The 14,582-nt window shown below is 49.6% G+C and overlaps 1 protein-coding gene across 3 annotated transcripts; it reads right to left on the reverse strand.

The window, feature by feature from the left end:
* Nucleotides 1-4,513: 4,513 nt before the first annotated feature.
* TEX51 (testis expressed 51) lies at nucleotides 4,514-12,851 on the reverse strand. 3 transcript variants are annotated; one of them, XR_008500980.1, is made up of 9 exons: nucleotides 12,621-12,851; nucleotides 12,447-12,521; nucleotides 12,119-12,215; nucleotides 11,718-11,824; nucleotides 10,459-10,531; nucleotides 10,337-10,376; nucleotides 9,141-9,871; nucleotides 7,822-7,961; nucleotides 4,514-4,892 (listed from the first exon to the last, which is right to left on the reverse strand). XR_008500980.1 is itself a non-coding variant. In XM_054477182.2 (8 exons), the coding sequence occupies exons 1-7, from the start codon at nucleotides 12,817-12,819 to the stop codon at nucleotides 10,339-10,341; spliced, it is 573 nt and encodes a 190-aa protein (XP_054333157.1). In that variant the 5' UTR covers nucleotides 12,820-12,841; the 3' UTR covers nucleotides 9,818-9,871; nucleotides 10,337-10,338. The 3 variants fall into 3 exon arrangements, 2 of the variants coding, with proteins under 2 accessions (XP_054333156.1, XP_054333157.1); XM_054477182.2 differs by lacking the exons at nucleotides 4,514-4,892; nucleotides 7,822-7,961 and adding an exon at nucleotides 11,884-11,901 and having other exon boundaries at nucleotides 9,818-9,871; nucleotides 10,463-10,531; nucleotides 11,718-11,801; nucleotides 12,126-12,215; nucleotides 12,621-12,841; XM_054477181.1 differs by lacking the exons at nucleotides 4,514-4,892; nucleotides 7,822-7,961 and having other exon boundaries at nucleotides 9,646-9,868; nucleotides 11,718-11,801; nucleotides 12,126-12,215; nucleotides 12,621-12,848.
* Between the last annotated feature and the right edge of the window lie 1,731 nt (nucleotides 12,852-14,582).

Genomic DNA, 14,582 nt, shown 5'->3' on the forward strand with positions numbered 1-14,582 from the left:
GATTTCCAGAGCTGATAAGTTTCTGAGAGCTGGGGCCCTATGGAAAGGCCCTGAGTAGGGTGGACGGAGAATCCCTAGGTTTGGGGCCACCCAGACATGGTCACTCACTGCTAGAGCCTAAGGGCATGAGATGTGACGCAGGCCTGGTGACCTGGCTCATGGGTAGAAGGTTTCTGTGCACTGACATGAAGCTGGAGTGCTGGGCAGGGGGCTGCTCTCATGTGGAGACTGCAGTCCCCAGGAGCCAGCCCACCACCACAGCCTTTTCTCAGGTGGGTCTTTGGGAGTAAACCAAAAGGGTGAGGGTGTGGTGGGGTGAGGGAGCAAAACACCCCAAACTTTGAATGAGTCTAGCTCATTCTTCTCCAGTGCTTAATACTAATGTGTGGCTGGGTGGGGCTCTGCTGCTGACTTCTCAGAGTCCCAGTGAGTCTTTTAGCAGCTGGCTCTGATCAACACAATGGCCATCTTCTCCTTTCCCTTCCATCTGTGACAGAGGGAGATGGTCCCACATCCAAGAGTTTTGTTGGGCCCCTCCGAGTTGGGGTTTCAGAGCCTGGCTGCCTGTTTTTGTAGCTCAAAATGGACGTGAGGAACCTCTGGCCTTCACACTGCTTGAGATGGCGTGGCTCGGAGGTGAGGGAGGTGGGCTTAAATAGGATTTACTGGAGGCCATTGGTTTGGACTGAGCTCCTGTCCTAGGCCCCACAGATGAGACCAATCCAGAATGGAGTCACTTGTGCTAGGTGCCATGTCATAAAACTGAACCTGGAAATGGGCCAGTTTTTTTAACGTTAGGAAAAATTTATCACAACCAGTCAGAAGGGGCCTGGTGTTCCTGAGCTGCAGGCAAAATAAGGAAGTCCCCTCTCTTTTAACCCTATCAGGAAAGTCACTTTGAAACCACCTGTCTGTCTTTTGTTCTCTGTGTCTGCTTCCCTCTACCCTTTTTGTCTATAAAGCCTACCTGCTCTGCTCAGCTCAGTGGAGCATCCATTTCATACACAGGATGCTGCTTGATTTATGAATTGCTAATAAAAGCCAATTAGATCATTAAACTCATTTTGTTGAAATTTTGTCTTTTAACAGTGGGGAGAATGAACAAAAAGAAACAGCCTTTCAAAATAATCAAATGTACTAACTCCTGGGTAAGAGCAGCTTTGTGCATTGTGGGGGAGTTAGGAAAATGATTTGTGTCTTCTTACTGCTTTATGTAAGGAGTACAAACTCAAGGGCCATCAGCAGCTGAGCAAAGAATCACCCTCTGAAGCCAGAGTGGCTTTCCCAGGGCTGTCCCTACCTACTCAGTATGATTCTTTGGTGGCTCATGCCTATAATCCTAGTACCTTGGGAGGCCAAGGTGAGTGGATCACCTGAGGTCAGAAGTTCGAGACCAGGCTGGCCAACATGACAAAACCTTGTCTCTACTTAAAAAAAAAAAAAAAAACAAAAATTAGCCAGGCATGCTGGTGTGTGCCTGTAATCCCAGCTACTTGGGAGGCTGAGGCAGGAGAATCACTTGAACCTGGGAGGCTGACTTTGCAGTGAGTGGAGAGCACACCTCTTCACTCCAGCCTGGGAAACTGTCTCAAGAAAAAAAAAAAGATTGCATTATTTTCAGGTATGGTGAAGCCAACAGATCAGGAGATGGGTGCCACTGAAGGACTAGTTTGTTATACTCACAGATCCCAAGAAAAGGGGGCTTGCCACACCATAGGGGCCACATGAGGATGCACCAGGGTTGGTCAGGAGGCAGAGGAAGTGGAGGATACTGGGGCTACACCTGGCAGAGACAATGCAGCTGTCTAGATGCAGGGTGCCATCAAGCAGCAGTGCCTTGCCTGGCAGTGGGTGCTGTCTGTGGGATCCAATCAGTGAGCCTAGAGCAGCCTAGAGCATATCATCTCCATGTGGCATCAAGCCATGTTCACTGTGCCAGGTGTTTTAAAGGTGCCTGATTTGTTTTGATCTGGTGTAGACACACAGATGTGGAAATGACGGTCATGACGGAAGAAGTTTTTTATACTCATAGTTTCCTGAAAACAGGAGGCAGGACATGCCACATAAGGCCACATAGGGCCACATAGGGAAGCACCAGGGTGGGTCAGGAGGCAGAGGGAGTGAGGGGAAAATGTGGGCAAGGGCCTTTATTGTGGTTTCTGTCGGAAAGAATGGGCGAGACTGTGTAAGCGGGTTTAGCAATGGGTAGTTTGAATAATCTCAGTGACCTCTGCTGCAGGGGGGCTGAGCCCACTTCTGGTCCCTGGTGCTGAGAGTATCACAGTAGGTGGGTAGTGGTCTGGAGTGTGAGAGCCCCATAAAGGAGGTGGTTGGGGTTATAGGCTCTGGATTTGTTGGTTAGCAATGGAAAGGCACACTCGTAGGTGAGTGTGAGATTACTTGCAATCTCTAGGAGTTAGCTAGCCCTGGGAGGGGTGGGTCTTCTAGGGTCAGCAAGGCCCCAGATGTCAAAACATCAGAATGCAGAAAATAAAAAGAGATGGTTCATGCAAGAGTCAGAGTCTCACTGATGACATTCTGGATACAGAGGGCGAGGGGCCTGTACATTAATCATGCTGCATGCATACAATCACCCAGACAGCTGTTTTTGATCCAATATTCACACTCTTGCCAGTGTCTGGCACCCCCCACTGCAGGCTTCTATGCAAGGGGAGGAGGGGCAGTTTCCAGGGGCACAAAGTGGGGCAGAGGTTTCTTATGCACTCCCCCAGCCCTTTCCTTTAGCCTGCCCCTGCCTGCCCACAGCGCAGAAGACCCTGGCACTGCTGGCCCCGAGGCATTTGAGCCGTGGTGGTTGAGGTAGGGCGCATGGGTGACTCTAGCAGGCAGGAGAATTATATCAGTGTTATTGTTTAAAACTGCCCAAGTGTGGTGATAAGAGCAGCAGACTGCCTGGTCGTCGGTTTTATTCTTGCTTTACTTTTTCTATACATAATACATGCTCTCACTGCTTGCAGCAGGGACCAATGGCTTCCGCTGCTGTCCCTGCCCCTCCCCTGTGGCATGCCACTGGCCTTCAGGATTCTGCAGCACCACCTGGGATGGGTCTCCTTTTCCTCCATTGCTGGCTTCGGATCTGAGTGTCTTGGGTCTGCTAATTCAGTCACCTCCAGCTACTGAAGTTTAATTGCTGCTGTCTTCTCTCCTGTACTCCCATCTCTGTGGGTTTATGATTTTAACAAATCTTTTAATATAGTTTTAATGGAATTTCAGGAGGGAGAAAAATTAGATAAATACATTCAATCCTCCATCAGAAACCAGAAGACTCTTTAAGAATTATTTTCATAAACATCCTCATATCCCCAATGCTTCTCTGGAGCATTCTGGATCCACAGAACCTAAGCCAGAAGGACCCCAGCATATGAAGGTTTTTAAGTTACAGCAATTGAAATTTCCTATCCATCCATTAAATCCTGCCAACTTGCTCACTAGGCCCCTGGTGTGAAGAGGTGGTTTGCATGGTGGAGGGGGCTTCTGGGACCACAGGTTCAAGTGCTTGGAGTATTGCACAGCTCAGAAAGGGAGGATGGTCTTCAGGGGACCCCACCACATTCATCCTCCCCACCCTTATCCCCTATTCCCATTTTCTACCATCAGCCATTTAAGGCATATGTTAGATCATATTGTTCCCCTGCTTAAAGCCCTCCAGTGCCTTGTCTCACTCAAAAGATGCAACTTTCTGACATGAACCACGTAGTTCTGCATGATGTGGGCTGTGGTTCCTTCCCCTCGTCCTCTACCTTCTTCTCCTCACTCGCTCTGCACCTCCCACGGGCTGTCCTGGGCTTGGAGGGCTCGTCTGTGCTCCTCTTGCCCAGCCTCCCCACTTTCTGGTCTCAGATTGAGTGTCAGCTCCAAATAAGGCCTTTTCTGAGCACCCCTCTGTCCTGGCCTTGCCTCCGCTGGGAGTTCCTGCCTGCTCTACATCAGGCCAAGCCTCGTCCATATGGTTTTACCTCAGCTAACATCAGTCCACACGGGAGGGGAGGCAACGTCCAGACTCTAGACATTCCCCTGTAGCGTGAGAGGAAAGCCGACAAGAATCCCCACATAAGGGATTGACTCAGTTATCTGTAAGGGGATCCAAGAGTGGACACAGAAATGTGCAGCTGAAAACTTTGGGGAAGACCCATCAGCCGGCCCAAGCGCAGGCCTGAGAGGGTAGCATTGCGAAGTGACTTGCGTAGGTGGACAGCCCTGGGCGAGAACCTAAGCTCTGCTGCTTCTTTGTTCTGTGCTAGTGTTATTTAAATGTCCTAAGCCTCAGTATCCTCATCCGCTAAGTTGGAGATAAAAAAAGCAACCCTTTCATAGGCAGGGATTTGGAGATGATGTGGGTGAGGGCTCTCTGGTTCCTCCTGGCACAAAGAAACTTGGTACACGAGCAATCCTTGCCCTCTGGAGGTTCCAGGAAGGTGCCGTCGGTGGGTGCAGAGCTGTGGCCTGACCCGGATGGTGGAAAATGGTCGTAAAAAGAAATGACAATGGAGGTGGAGTACAGGGAAGATGTACTGGATGGTCCAGAGTAAGGGTGCTGGGAATGAGAGAAGGGTTTTAGTCCTCAGGACTGATAGGGGTTTCTAGAAGAGATGGGCTCAGACAGCCGTGGGTACAGGTCCCTGGTGATGTGAACCAGGTGGGCACTGTGCAGGACGCTGTTGCTGGGTTCAGCAGCAGAGTCAGGAGTCAGTGATGGGTCTCATCAGCATGTCACAGCTGCTCCCCGGGAACTCCTAGAAGCTTCCTGGCTCACCTCCTTTGGCAAGAGATGCTGCGATCTGCAGAGTGTGGGCTCTGTCTCTGGGTGTCCGTTGATGTCAGCTTCCACACTGGCATTTGACAGAGGTGGTGCTCCTATGCCCCACTCCAAACTACAAACAGAAGTGAAAGCCTTCTGAATTCCCCAAGGCAGAGAAAAATACGGAGCTTTCACTGCAAGCAAACGTGATGATATAGTTCTTTCTCTGTTTAAAACTCTCATCAAGGGGATGGGAGCCTAGTCAGTTTTTACCAGTTAACACCATAGCATGGGAACAGCCTTTCTTCTGGCAGGAAGAGCCTTACGTTTTCATTTCTCATTAACTTGTCTCATTTCTGCTAAGATTCTATTCCTGAGAATTGCCTCTGTCTCTCTCACCTCCCTTCATGCAGCAGTTTCAGCAGGAAGTCAGGGTACAAGGAGGAAAGCTTGGTGCAAGGTCTTTGGACCTTTGCCTAATCTCTGTGGGTTTTGGTCTGAGATGCGGCATCTATGAAGCTGTGCATTCTGAATGTGTTCAGGCAAGCACACCTTACCCACACACACCCACACTTTACAGTGGGCCAGCTTGTGGGGGCACGCTGTGTTCCGACATCCGTGCCAGGGGAAGAGAACCTTCATGGGGGGTTATGCCAAGACTGGGGATGGTCTCTATAATGCACCTGGCACAGAGCCCGTCAATTGAAGGTGTTCAACAAATGAGTGACTAAAAAGGAGAAATAGAAAAACTGATTTCAAAGAGCAATGCCCACACTCAAGTGGAATTTTCCATTGCAGACTAGGCAGCAGCCTAGGGGCATAATGGCATAGGGCCAGCTAGCACCCCTTCAGTTGATAAAAGTGGGCACCCACAGAGGAAATGAACTGTAGCTACTGGGGTAGGGGAGAGGGATGACTTCATCTTAGTTCCCAGGTTCCAGATGCCATGGAAAAGTCTAGAATGCTCTTTGGAAAAAAGAAGTGGCTGAGTAAGCAATGTTCTCCCTAGCCCCCAATTTCTTCCTCTGCAAAAAGAGGATTGTAGTGTATGCTCCAGGTTGGTATAGTTAAATGAGATAAAGTGACAAGTAGCTGAGAAACTAGAAAGCATCTAGGAAGATGCCTCCCTCTTGCCTGGAAGAGTCTCTGGCTGTATGTGGTGGAGCCAAGACACGCATGAGGAGTGTTTTTTGAGGAAGAGGTTTAGTGTGACCACTGATAGAAGGGAAGGGCCATAAGGCATGTGTGGAGAACAAAGCCTGGGAGATTCAGCCAAGGCTGGAGAGGGTGGGGAGGAAGGGGAGGGTGGAGTGGGGCAGGGCTCTGGAAGGCAGCCCTGCTAGGAGGCTGGGGACCCTTGTTCAGGCTGCTCCAGACTGGTCAGGCTCGGGGGTACATGAGACACTTCCAGAGTCCTGATAAATGATCATTTACTAACAAACTCTCCCACTTGTGAGCAGGAATGTTGGTGGCCTCTGCTCATTGGCCAAGAGGAGGGTCACTCTGGAATGCCGTCAATGAATCTCCTAGAAGTGCATGCACACGTGCGTACACACACACACACACACACACACACAGATATACATAAAGCAGCTGCACCCTATGCCATTGTGGCTTTAATTTGCATTTTCTAAATGGCTAATGATGTTGAACATCTTTCCACGTGCTTATTTGCCACTTGTACATCCTCTTGTGTAAAATGTGTCTTCCTATTTCCTATCCATTTTCTAATTAGATATTTTCAACTTTGGCTGTTGCATTTTGAGAGTTCTTTTTTTTTTTTTTGAGACAGAGTCTCACCCTGTCGCCCAGGCTGGAGTGCAGTGGCACGATCTCGGCTCACTGCAAGCTCCGCCTCCCGGGTTCATGCCATTCTCCTGCCTCAGCCTCCCCAGCAGCTGGGACTACAGGCACCCGCCACCACTCCCGGCTAATTTTTTGTATTTTTAGTAGAGATGGGTTTCACCGTGTTAGCCAGGATGGTCTCAGTCTCCTGACCTTGTGATCTGCCCACCTCTGCCTCCCAAAGTGCTGGGATTACAGGTGTGAGCCTCTGTGCCTGGCCAAAGAGAGTTCTTTTTATAGTTTAGATATTAGTCTTTTGTCAGAGATGTGTTCTGCAAATGTTTTCTCCCAGTCTAGAGCTTATCTTTTCATCGTCTTAACAGGACCTTTCTCAGGGCAGAAGTTTTCAGTTTTCATGAAGTCCAATTTATCAGTTTTTCCTTTCGTGAATTATGCTTTTGGTATAACATGTGAGAGCCCTTTCCTAATCCTAGATTCTGAAGATTTTATTCTAAAAGTTTTATAGTTTTATTTTAAATTTAAGTCCATTATCCATCCATTTTGAGTTAATTTATGATGTGTGAAACTTACATTGAGGCTTGCATTTGCTTTGGGTGTCCAACTGCTCCAGTCCCATTTGTTGAACAGGAATCTTAAATATTTTTGAAAGCACTAATCAGTCATTTTAATATTAATATCTGATAACTCACTTGTGGTCACTTATAGATTTGTTTCTTTTGTCTGTTTTTTCTCTTGATCCTGTTTTTTTTGGGGTATACCTGTTAATATGTGTTTGGATACTGGACATTATAAATCAAACATCATAGTGGCTATAGATGATATTTTCCTTCATAAAGTGTTTACCCTATCCTCCATCAGTGAATGTAGAATAATAGACCTCTTTATTTTTGTCAGGGGTTGAATGCCTTGAAACTTAGTTTCATGCTTTGTAGGGACTGGTTTGCCTCCTGTGCACACACCCACTTTCAGAATATAGCCTTCCCGACTAACATCCTGCAGTATTTACCAAGGATCATCTTCCTATGTGGGTTAAAAACTCCAATTTTTATTTCCCCAGTATCCAGATCTCTAATCAATTGCATTTCAGATACTTTCTGCTTGGTTTCTTTGTCTTTAGCCCTGCACTGCATGAAGGTGCTTTGGAGGGTGGGAAAGAAATAGATGCAGTATGTTTGTTCGACTTTTCTGCACCTCCCTACTTTCAGGTCTCTGAATCCTTCACGTCTCTGAATCCTTCACGTTCTGTTTTGGCATACCTCAGACTCCAACTATTGTCTCCTCTGTCCCGTGATGTTGCAGAAAGCTCTCCCAAACTTTGAGGTCATCCTCAGTCGAGCCCCTGCAGTCTTCCTGAGTCTCCCTGCTGCTGCTGTAGCTCACCCATGCAGAGGGGCACCTGCAGCAGGACACAGGGGTCATCCAAGGCGTCCCTTCTCTCCAGGACCTGAATGCTTAGGGCCCACCTCTTCTTATGCCTTAAAACAGCCTTTTTGTTTTGTTTTGTCCTTTGATGTAAGTTATTTATAGTTGCCCTTGCCTGGAGTGTTAGTCTGCTATAAGTTGCTCTGTCATAGTTGAAAGAAGTCCTCCAGACCCTATGTTTTGACCAAGGTTTGCCTGACTCTAAATTCCTTGACCTTTGTATTCTAGCTAAACTCAATATACAGTTTTCATGAAAATAAGAGAACTCTTTGATAAAAGATTCATACACAAAGACAAACACACCAATTCATGCTTCACCTACATCACGCCCAGAGTTTTCTATTTTTACTGCGCGCATCAGAAAACAGCCACTCTGGATACTTTTGAGGTAATGGTCTAGGTCCTAATTTAAATACAAAAAGGAAAACACCATCGCTGCCTGGAGGGCCTGGCATCTCCTGTATCCTGGATGGCACCAGCTCCCCAGGCATGTGGAAAAAGCCACAGCCCCCTGGAGCTATGCCACCTGCCTGGGGGCTCTGACCCATTCTTGCAGAATGGCTGCACCTCCACCCTTGCTATATGGCAATGTCCTTGGAGTGCTATACATCTTCCAAAGCCACCTTACGTCTGTGGACTCCCCAGTCTAGTAAAGCAAGAAGGGTGGAAGGGACACGTCAGCAGAGCTGTGTCTATTCACACCCACCCACCCACTTGGCACCTCTTTCTCGGCCACAGGACTCCCAGCGTTCCACGCCTTCCTGCTGCCCCGGGAGCCTCTGTGGGTTCTTCTGTCTCCTTACTTAGGATCTTACCTCTCACCACATGCTTGCTTGTGTCACCCACTCCAGCCAGACCACAATCCCTGGAGATTCCTGAAACTCTCAAGGTCTCTCGGACCTCTGCTCCTTGGCAATACCAATCAAAACACCCCTCTCTTCCTTCCTGCCCTTCTCTTTGCTGTCACATGGGTGTAAGACACCACCTCAGGGAAGCCTTCCTGGATCCCCCAGCTGGGTGAGAGGGAAGTGCCTGTGGCTGGAGACCCACTGCTGCTCTAGGCCATGGCACTCTCTGCCCCGCTGCCTTTTATGCTCTGTTTATGTCTAGGCCTCCTGCAGTCCTTGGCTGTCTTCCAAGAAGCAGCCCTTACCATGGGTTGGTGGTGTTGAAGTCAGCCTGAGTCCAAGCCTTCCAGGCTGAGCTGCCAGCTCCAAGGAGCAAGCACAAACGGCCTAAGGAGACAGGTGTTCTCCTTTTAGGAGCTGGGCTGAGGACCCTGGCAGGGCTTTGGTGGACTGAAGGAGAAAAGGGGAGTGAGGGCTTTGGATCTGCACCCATGGCATGGCCAAATACTGGACAGTAAATATGAGCCGGGCAGGTTCCTGGGTCAGAGCACACCAGCCTGGCGAAAGCATCACACCCCCATCTCCTTGTGCTCAGATGGGGAAACTGAGATGCAGAGGGGGGCACTAGGCCACCCCTGGCCTCGTCTCAGGTATTGGAATTAGGTGAGGCCTGGATGAGCCCATAAAACCATCATTTTGGGACCAGGACAGGGTGATTCTGGAGAGGAGGGGGAGGGTGAGGGGATGGGACATGGCACTCAGGGTATGTCCCATCTCAGCACCCGGCAGGAGAGAGACAGCACAGTCAACTAGGCTATGAGGAGGGATTTTAATGAAGAGACTGTTTATGAAGGTGTAGGAGTAGGCAAACCACGAGACAGCACAGTCTCCTAGGCCTCAGAGCTTTGGGGCCCCAGGACCCAGGATGGAGGGTATCAGGGGAGGGGGTCACCGGGACCCAGAGATGAGTGAACTTCGTGACGGTAGCTGAGGCCTCTGTTCACTTCTGGAAGACATGCGGGCTGCCCTGTTCCTGCTGAGGGAGAAGCAGCTGGGCGTTTCTACCCTGACCTCCCACAGCCCTGGCCTCCTCCCTGTCTCTCTAACCTCCTCCTGGGAGTCTCCCCTGGTCAAACCCAACCCAGAGCAGAGGGCAAGGCAGCCACGTTAATGGTCCCTGCGGGTCAGGGCAGGGCAGCAGGTGTGAAGGTGGGGTGTGCAGGGGACAGGGAGAGCTGGGGAAAAGAGCACTCTGTAGTGAGGGTGGGAGGCCTGGATCTTTGCCATTTCTGTGTCCTGGGCCCCTGGCCCCAATATGTCTGCATATATGGAGGCTGATAAGTGGCACCCCTGAGAGTCCTGGCCCTTGATCCCACTCTATTCTGCACGCCAGACCCCAGGAGGTCAGCACTGGTGTTCCAGGCCCTGCTACTCCCAGGGCACACCCCGCTTTTTCCTCCTGGGAGCCCTAGAATTGGGTCGGGGTCTCCTTTCTCAGTACCTTTACTGCCTCCTTCTTCCTGTGCCAGTAAAAGAAACATCTGGGCCAAGAAACAGGGTGGAGTCAGTCAGGGAATAGGTGTGTCTTCTCTGGGGATGCTGGGGCTTGGAGAGGTCACTCACCCACCTCCAGCTATGGCCAGGAGCAGAGCACTGCTGAGACTCACAGCCCACAGGGAGGTCCGCCGGTTCCTGGCTGGGGTGTGAAAGAGGGAGCCAGGTGTTTGGAGGCCAGGCAGGGCTACCTCGACTCAGAGAGAAGGCCACCATCCTCTCATTCTTTGATTCGTTCACTCATGATGTGTTTGCAAACACTTACTGAGCACGCTGTGTGCCCAGCACATATCTAGACAAGCAAACAATCATGGTGTGGGGTTCAAGGGAAATAGGACAGGACATGGGAGGGGAAGTGACAGTGAGGATGGCTGACAAGCCTCTTGGGTGGGAGGTGTTCAGGGAAAGCTTCTTAGGAAACAGGAGTCTGAGCTGGACTTGGAAACACAAATAAGGGATCAGTTCAAGGGCAAGGCTGTGTCCCTGGCACAGGACATGCTCAAGGACAGAAGCATGGAGCTGCCTGTATGCACTTGGTGTGCCTGGGGAGTAGGGGGCTCCCGAGGAGGGTGGGCTTTCTCTAGGGGCATTTGGGAGCCACTGCTGGTTATAAACAGGGAATGTCATGGGTAGACTTGCTCCTTGAGAAGAAGTTCAGAGTGCGATGTGGCCTGGAGGGACAGGGAGGCTAATGGGAAATGAGCTGTAAGTTAGATGACAGATGAGGAGGCCTGAGAGTGGAGGTTAGAATGAAACTATGGGAACACATAGAAGACTTATTTAGCAAGACATGGTGATTCTCCGTGCTAAGTGGAGGGAGATTCCTGGTTTAGGAGGCTGAGGGCTTGAGTGGGGCCATTTGTTGAGAAGGGCCCTGGAGGAAGAGCAGGTTTGGGGGTTCTATGGGATTGGGCATGTTTCTTTTTCTTTTCTTTTCTTTCTTCTTTCTTTTTTTTTTTGAAACGGAGTCTTGCTCTGTTGCCCAGGTTGGAGTGCAGTGGCATGATCTCGGCTCACTGCAACCTCCACCTCCCGGGTTCAAACGACTCTCCTGCCTCAGCCTCCTGAGTAAATGGTCATGTTTCTAGGCATGGCATCTCTGAGAACCAAGAGGCCTCCACGAGTGATGTCCTATAGGCAGATGCCTCCAAGGCTCTAGAGCTTGACATGAGGACATCAAGAAATCCCAGGAGGTGCTGCCTTCACCCGGGGTGAGGATAAAGAACAAGAAAAGCTTGAGTTGGGCAAAAGAGAATGACAGAGACAGGAACGGCTCCAGGAATGCAGGGCAGGGAGGGGAGAGGCTGGACAGGGTGGTGGCCACTGACCTGGGCAGAAAGTGGGGTCATTGCAGGAGAGGAAGTGAGTCCTGCAGTCGGCACAGCTGGTGACCTTCAGTGTGGACTGTATGTCTATGGGAGGGGAGGGACACGGGCTAGGGGGTGCCAGGTGACTTTCATCCCTCCCCCAGGCCCAGTCCCCATGCATACTCACCACAGGACTCATTGCAGGCTGCCAGGGAGGATGAGAAGGTAGAGAAACTGAGGTGCTGAGGAGGCAGACAGAGCCAAGGGGGTCTGGGGTGCAAGTAGGAGATGGAGCCGGGGAAGGCATTCATGGGCAGGGGTGGGTCTCCTGGGGATGATCGAGGGGGCTCCAGAGTGAACTCTGCATGACTTGGGTCTTGGCAGGTGTGGAGGGCTGGGCCTTGTGCAGGGATCGTCCCCACCCCTTACCCTTCTCCTTCAGCCCATCAGATATCTTATTCAGCCTCTCAGTAAATAGATTCTTGTGCATGTAGATCTCTTCCAGAAGTACCGTTTTATCTGGGTAGAGCAGGAAAGAAGGGGTGTTCAGTGTTACAACTTGCTCAAGGTTGGGTTTTCAGACCCTTGTTTCTACATGGAAGTTCCAAAGAGCACACGGAGACAGACTGCATTCATCTCCCACCTTCACAAGACCTCCCACCCATGGCCACATGGGCCTCTGAGAATGCCTTGGTGGGTGGGCCTTTGTCAACCCAAACCCCAAGGCCCGGGGACTGTTGGCTTCCTCACCATCTCGTAACGTTTTAATGGCTTGGTGTACTTGAGTGAAGAATTTGGCTGTTTCTTCTTCCAAATGGTCACGATCTGAGGATGAGATACAGGTCAAAGGGAAGTCAAGGCAGTAAGATCCCAGGTCAGGTAAAGAGGCCACATCCAATCCCTGATTTCCTGGCTGTGCCTCACCAAGGTACCAGGGTTTCAGAAAATTATTATCCTCTAGGAACAGGGAGTGAATGCTTTGAGAAAGTTCTGTGGGTGGCCCCGGGGTCCCCCAGAGAATCTGTAGGTCATAGTCTATCAAGGCAGACAGTTCTGGCCAGCAGCGGAGGCAGTTCTTCCCTTCGATGGTGGGCAGGAGACAGATGATCAGGAGAGACAGCATCTTCTGGAGTCCTCCTACTCTGCCCCAGTGCCCTGTCTGGTAGTTCCACATGGAACACTGGTGCTCTGTCCCCTTGGGAACCACATTCTCTTGGCAGGACAAAGTGCATTCTGTAGGGCAAGGCAAGGCTCAGCTGTGGTGTCATGATATGAACCCAAGCTTTGGGATCGGATCCAAGAGGGAGCCTCGGTACATAGTTCCTCCTCTGAACTTGGAGTCACATGCTCAGCAGGGAAGGTCCTTGTGAGGATAAGAGGGATGGCTGCACTGCCTGGTGGTGGGTGCTCAGCTATCCTGACTGTGTTCATCTGGTGTGGAAGAGTTTAACAGAACTGAAATTTGAGAGGCAGAAAAGAGCAGCACAGTGAGAGGGTTAGTTGAGTGAAGAGAATCAGAATCTCTTCACACTTTTCTACAAGGAAGTGGTCAACCAAGGAGAAGTTGATGGAAGAAACATGTTTTCATGGCATATATAAACTGGCAGCTGTCTCGTGTTTGGTCAAGCCAGAGGGGCTTAGCTCCTAACACCACAGTGCAGGCAAAGAGTATAGACACGTTCCAGTCAGCATTGCATGGAAGTGCAGAGAGAGAAGCCACGTTCAGAGCAGTGGTTCTTTTGTGCAATGCGCCCGGAAAAAAGCAAAACTCCCTACTCTTTTGTGATAAAGAAATCCAGTGGGATCCTTGTCACTCCTCAGCTGGCAAGCTTTGCCCTTCCATGCCATGCTTCTGAGTGCCTTGGGCTGGATCATGGGTAGCTAAGACCACTAGGCATTTAAGGAATGCCTCTAATATGACCAAGAGACAAAAACCATAGCAAGAATTCAAAACAACAGCAAACAAAAACTGCAGGAAATAGGAAGAGTACAGTTATGACAAGAAGCAGAATAAAACTTAGAACCTAGCCGGGCACGGTGGATCACACCTGTAATCCCAGCACTTTGGGAGGCCGAGGCGGGTGGATCACCTGAGGTCGGGAGTTCGAGACCAGCCTGACCAACATGGAGAAACCCCGTCTCTGCTAAAAATACAAAATTAGCCAGGTGTGGTGGTTACATGCCTGTAACCCCAGCTACTTGGGAGGTTGAGGCAGGAGAATCGCTTGAACCTGGGAGGCAGAGGATATGGTGGGCCTGAGCCTAGATCATGCCATTGCAACTCCAGTCTGGGCAACAAGAGTGAAACTCCAGTAAAAAAAACAAAAAACAAAAAACAAAACAAAACAAAAAACCCTTAGAACCCAATTACCATTAAATTGACAAAATATTGTTTTTCCCAGACAAAAAGAAGTTGCTATGTAAAAGAAAGAGTTATTGGAGACTAAAAATATGATAGTGTAAATTTAAAAACTCCATAGAAGTGTTGGGAGATCATTTCAGAAATGTTCCAGACAGAAGTACAAAAAGACAGAGATGGGAAATAGGAAATAAAAGACAATAAAATGAAATAATCAATCCATGAGGTCCAACATCCAGCTAATACAAGTTTCAGAAAGAAAATGGAGAGGTGAAAATTATTTATAATAGAAGTTGTGTCAGAAGTATATACAGAAAGAGATTCTATTGTGTAGGGAGAGGGATGTGGCATTGAGGTTTACTAGAAGAAATAGTTGAGGCTGGGTGTGGTGGCTCATGCCTATAATCCCAGTACTTTGGGTGGCAAAGGGAGGTGGATCACTTGAGGTCAGGAGTTCAAGACCAGCCTGGCCAACATGATGAAACCCTGTCTGTACTAAAAATACAAAAAATTAGCCAGGTGTGGTG

The sequence above is a fragment of the Pongo pygmaeus genome, chromosome 11 (genome assembly GCF_028885625.2).
Source record: "Pongo pygmaeus isolate AG05252 chromosome 11, NHGRI_mPonPyg2-v2.0_pri, whole genome shotgun sequence".
Lineage (NCBI taxonomy): Eukaryota > Metazoa > Chordata > Mammalia > Primates > Hominidae > Pongo > Pongo pygmaeus.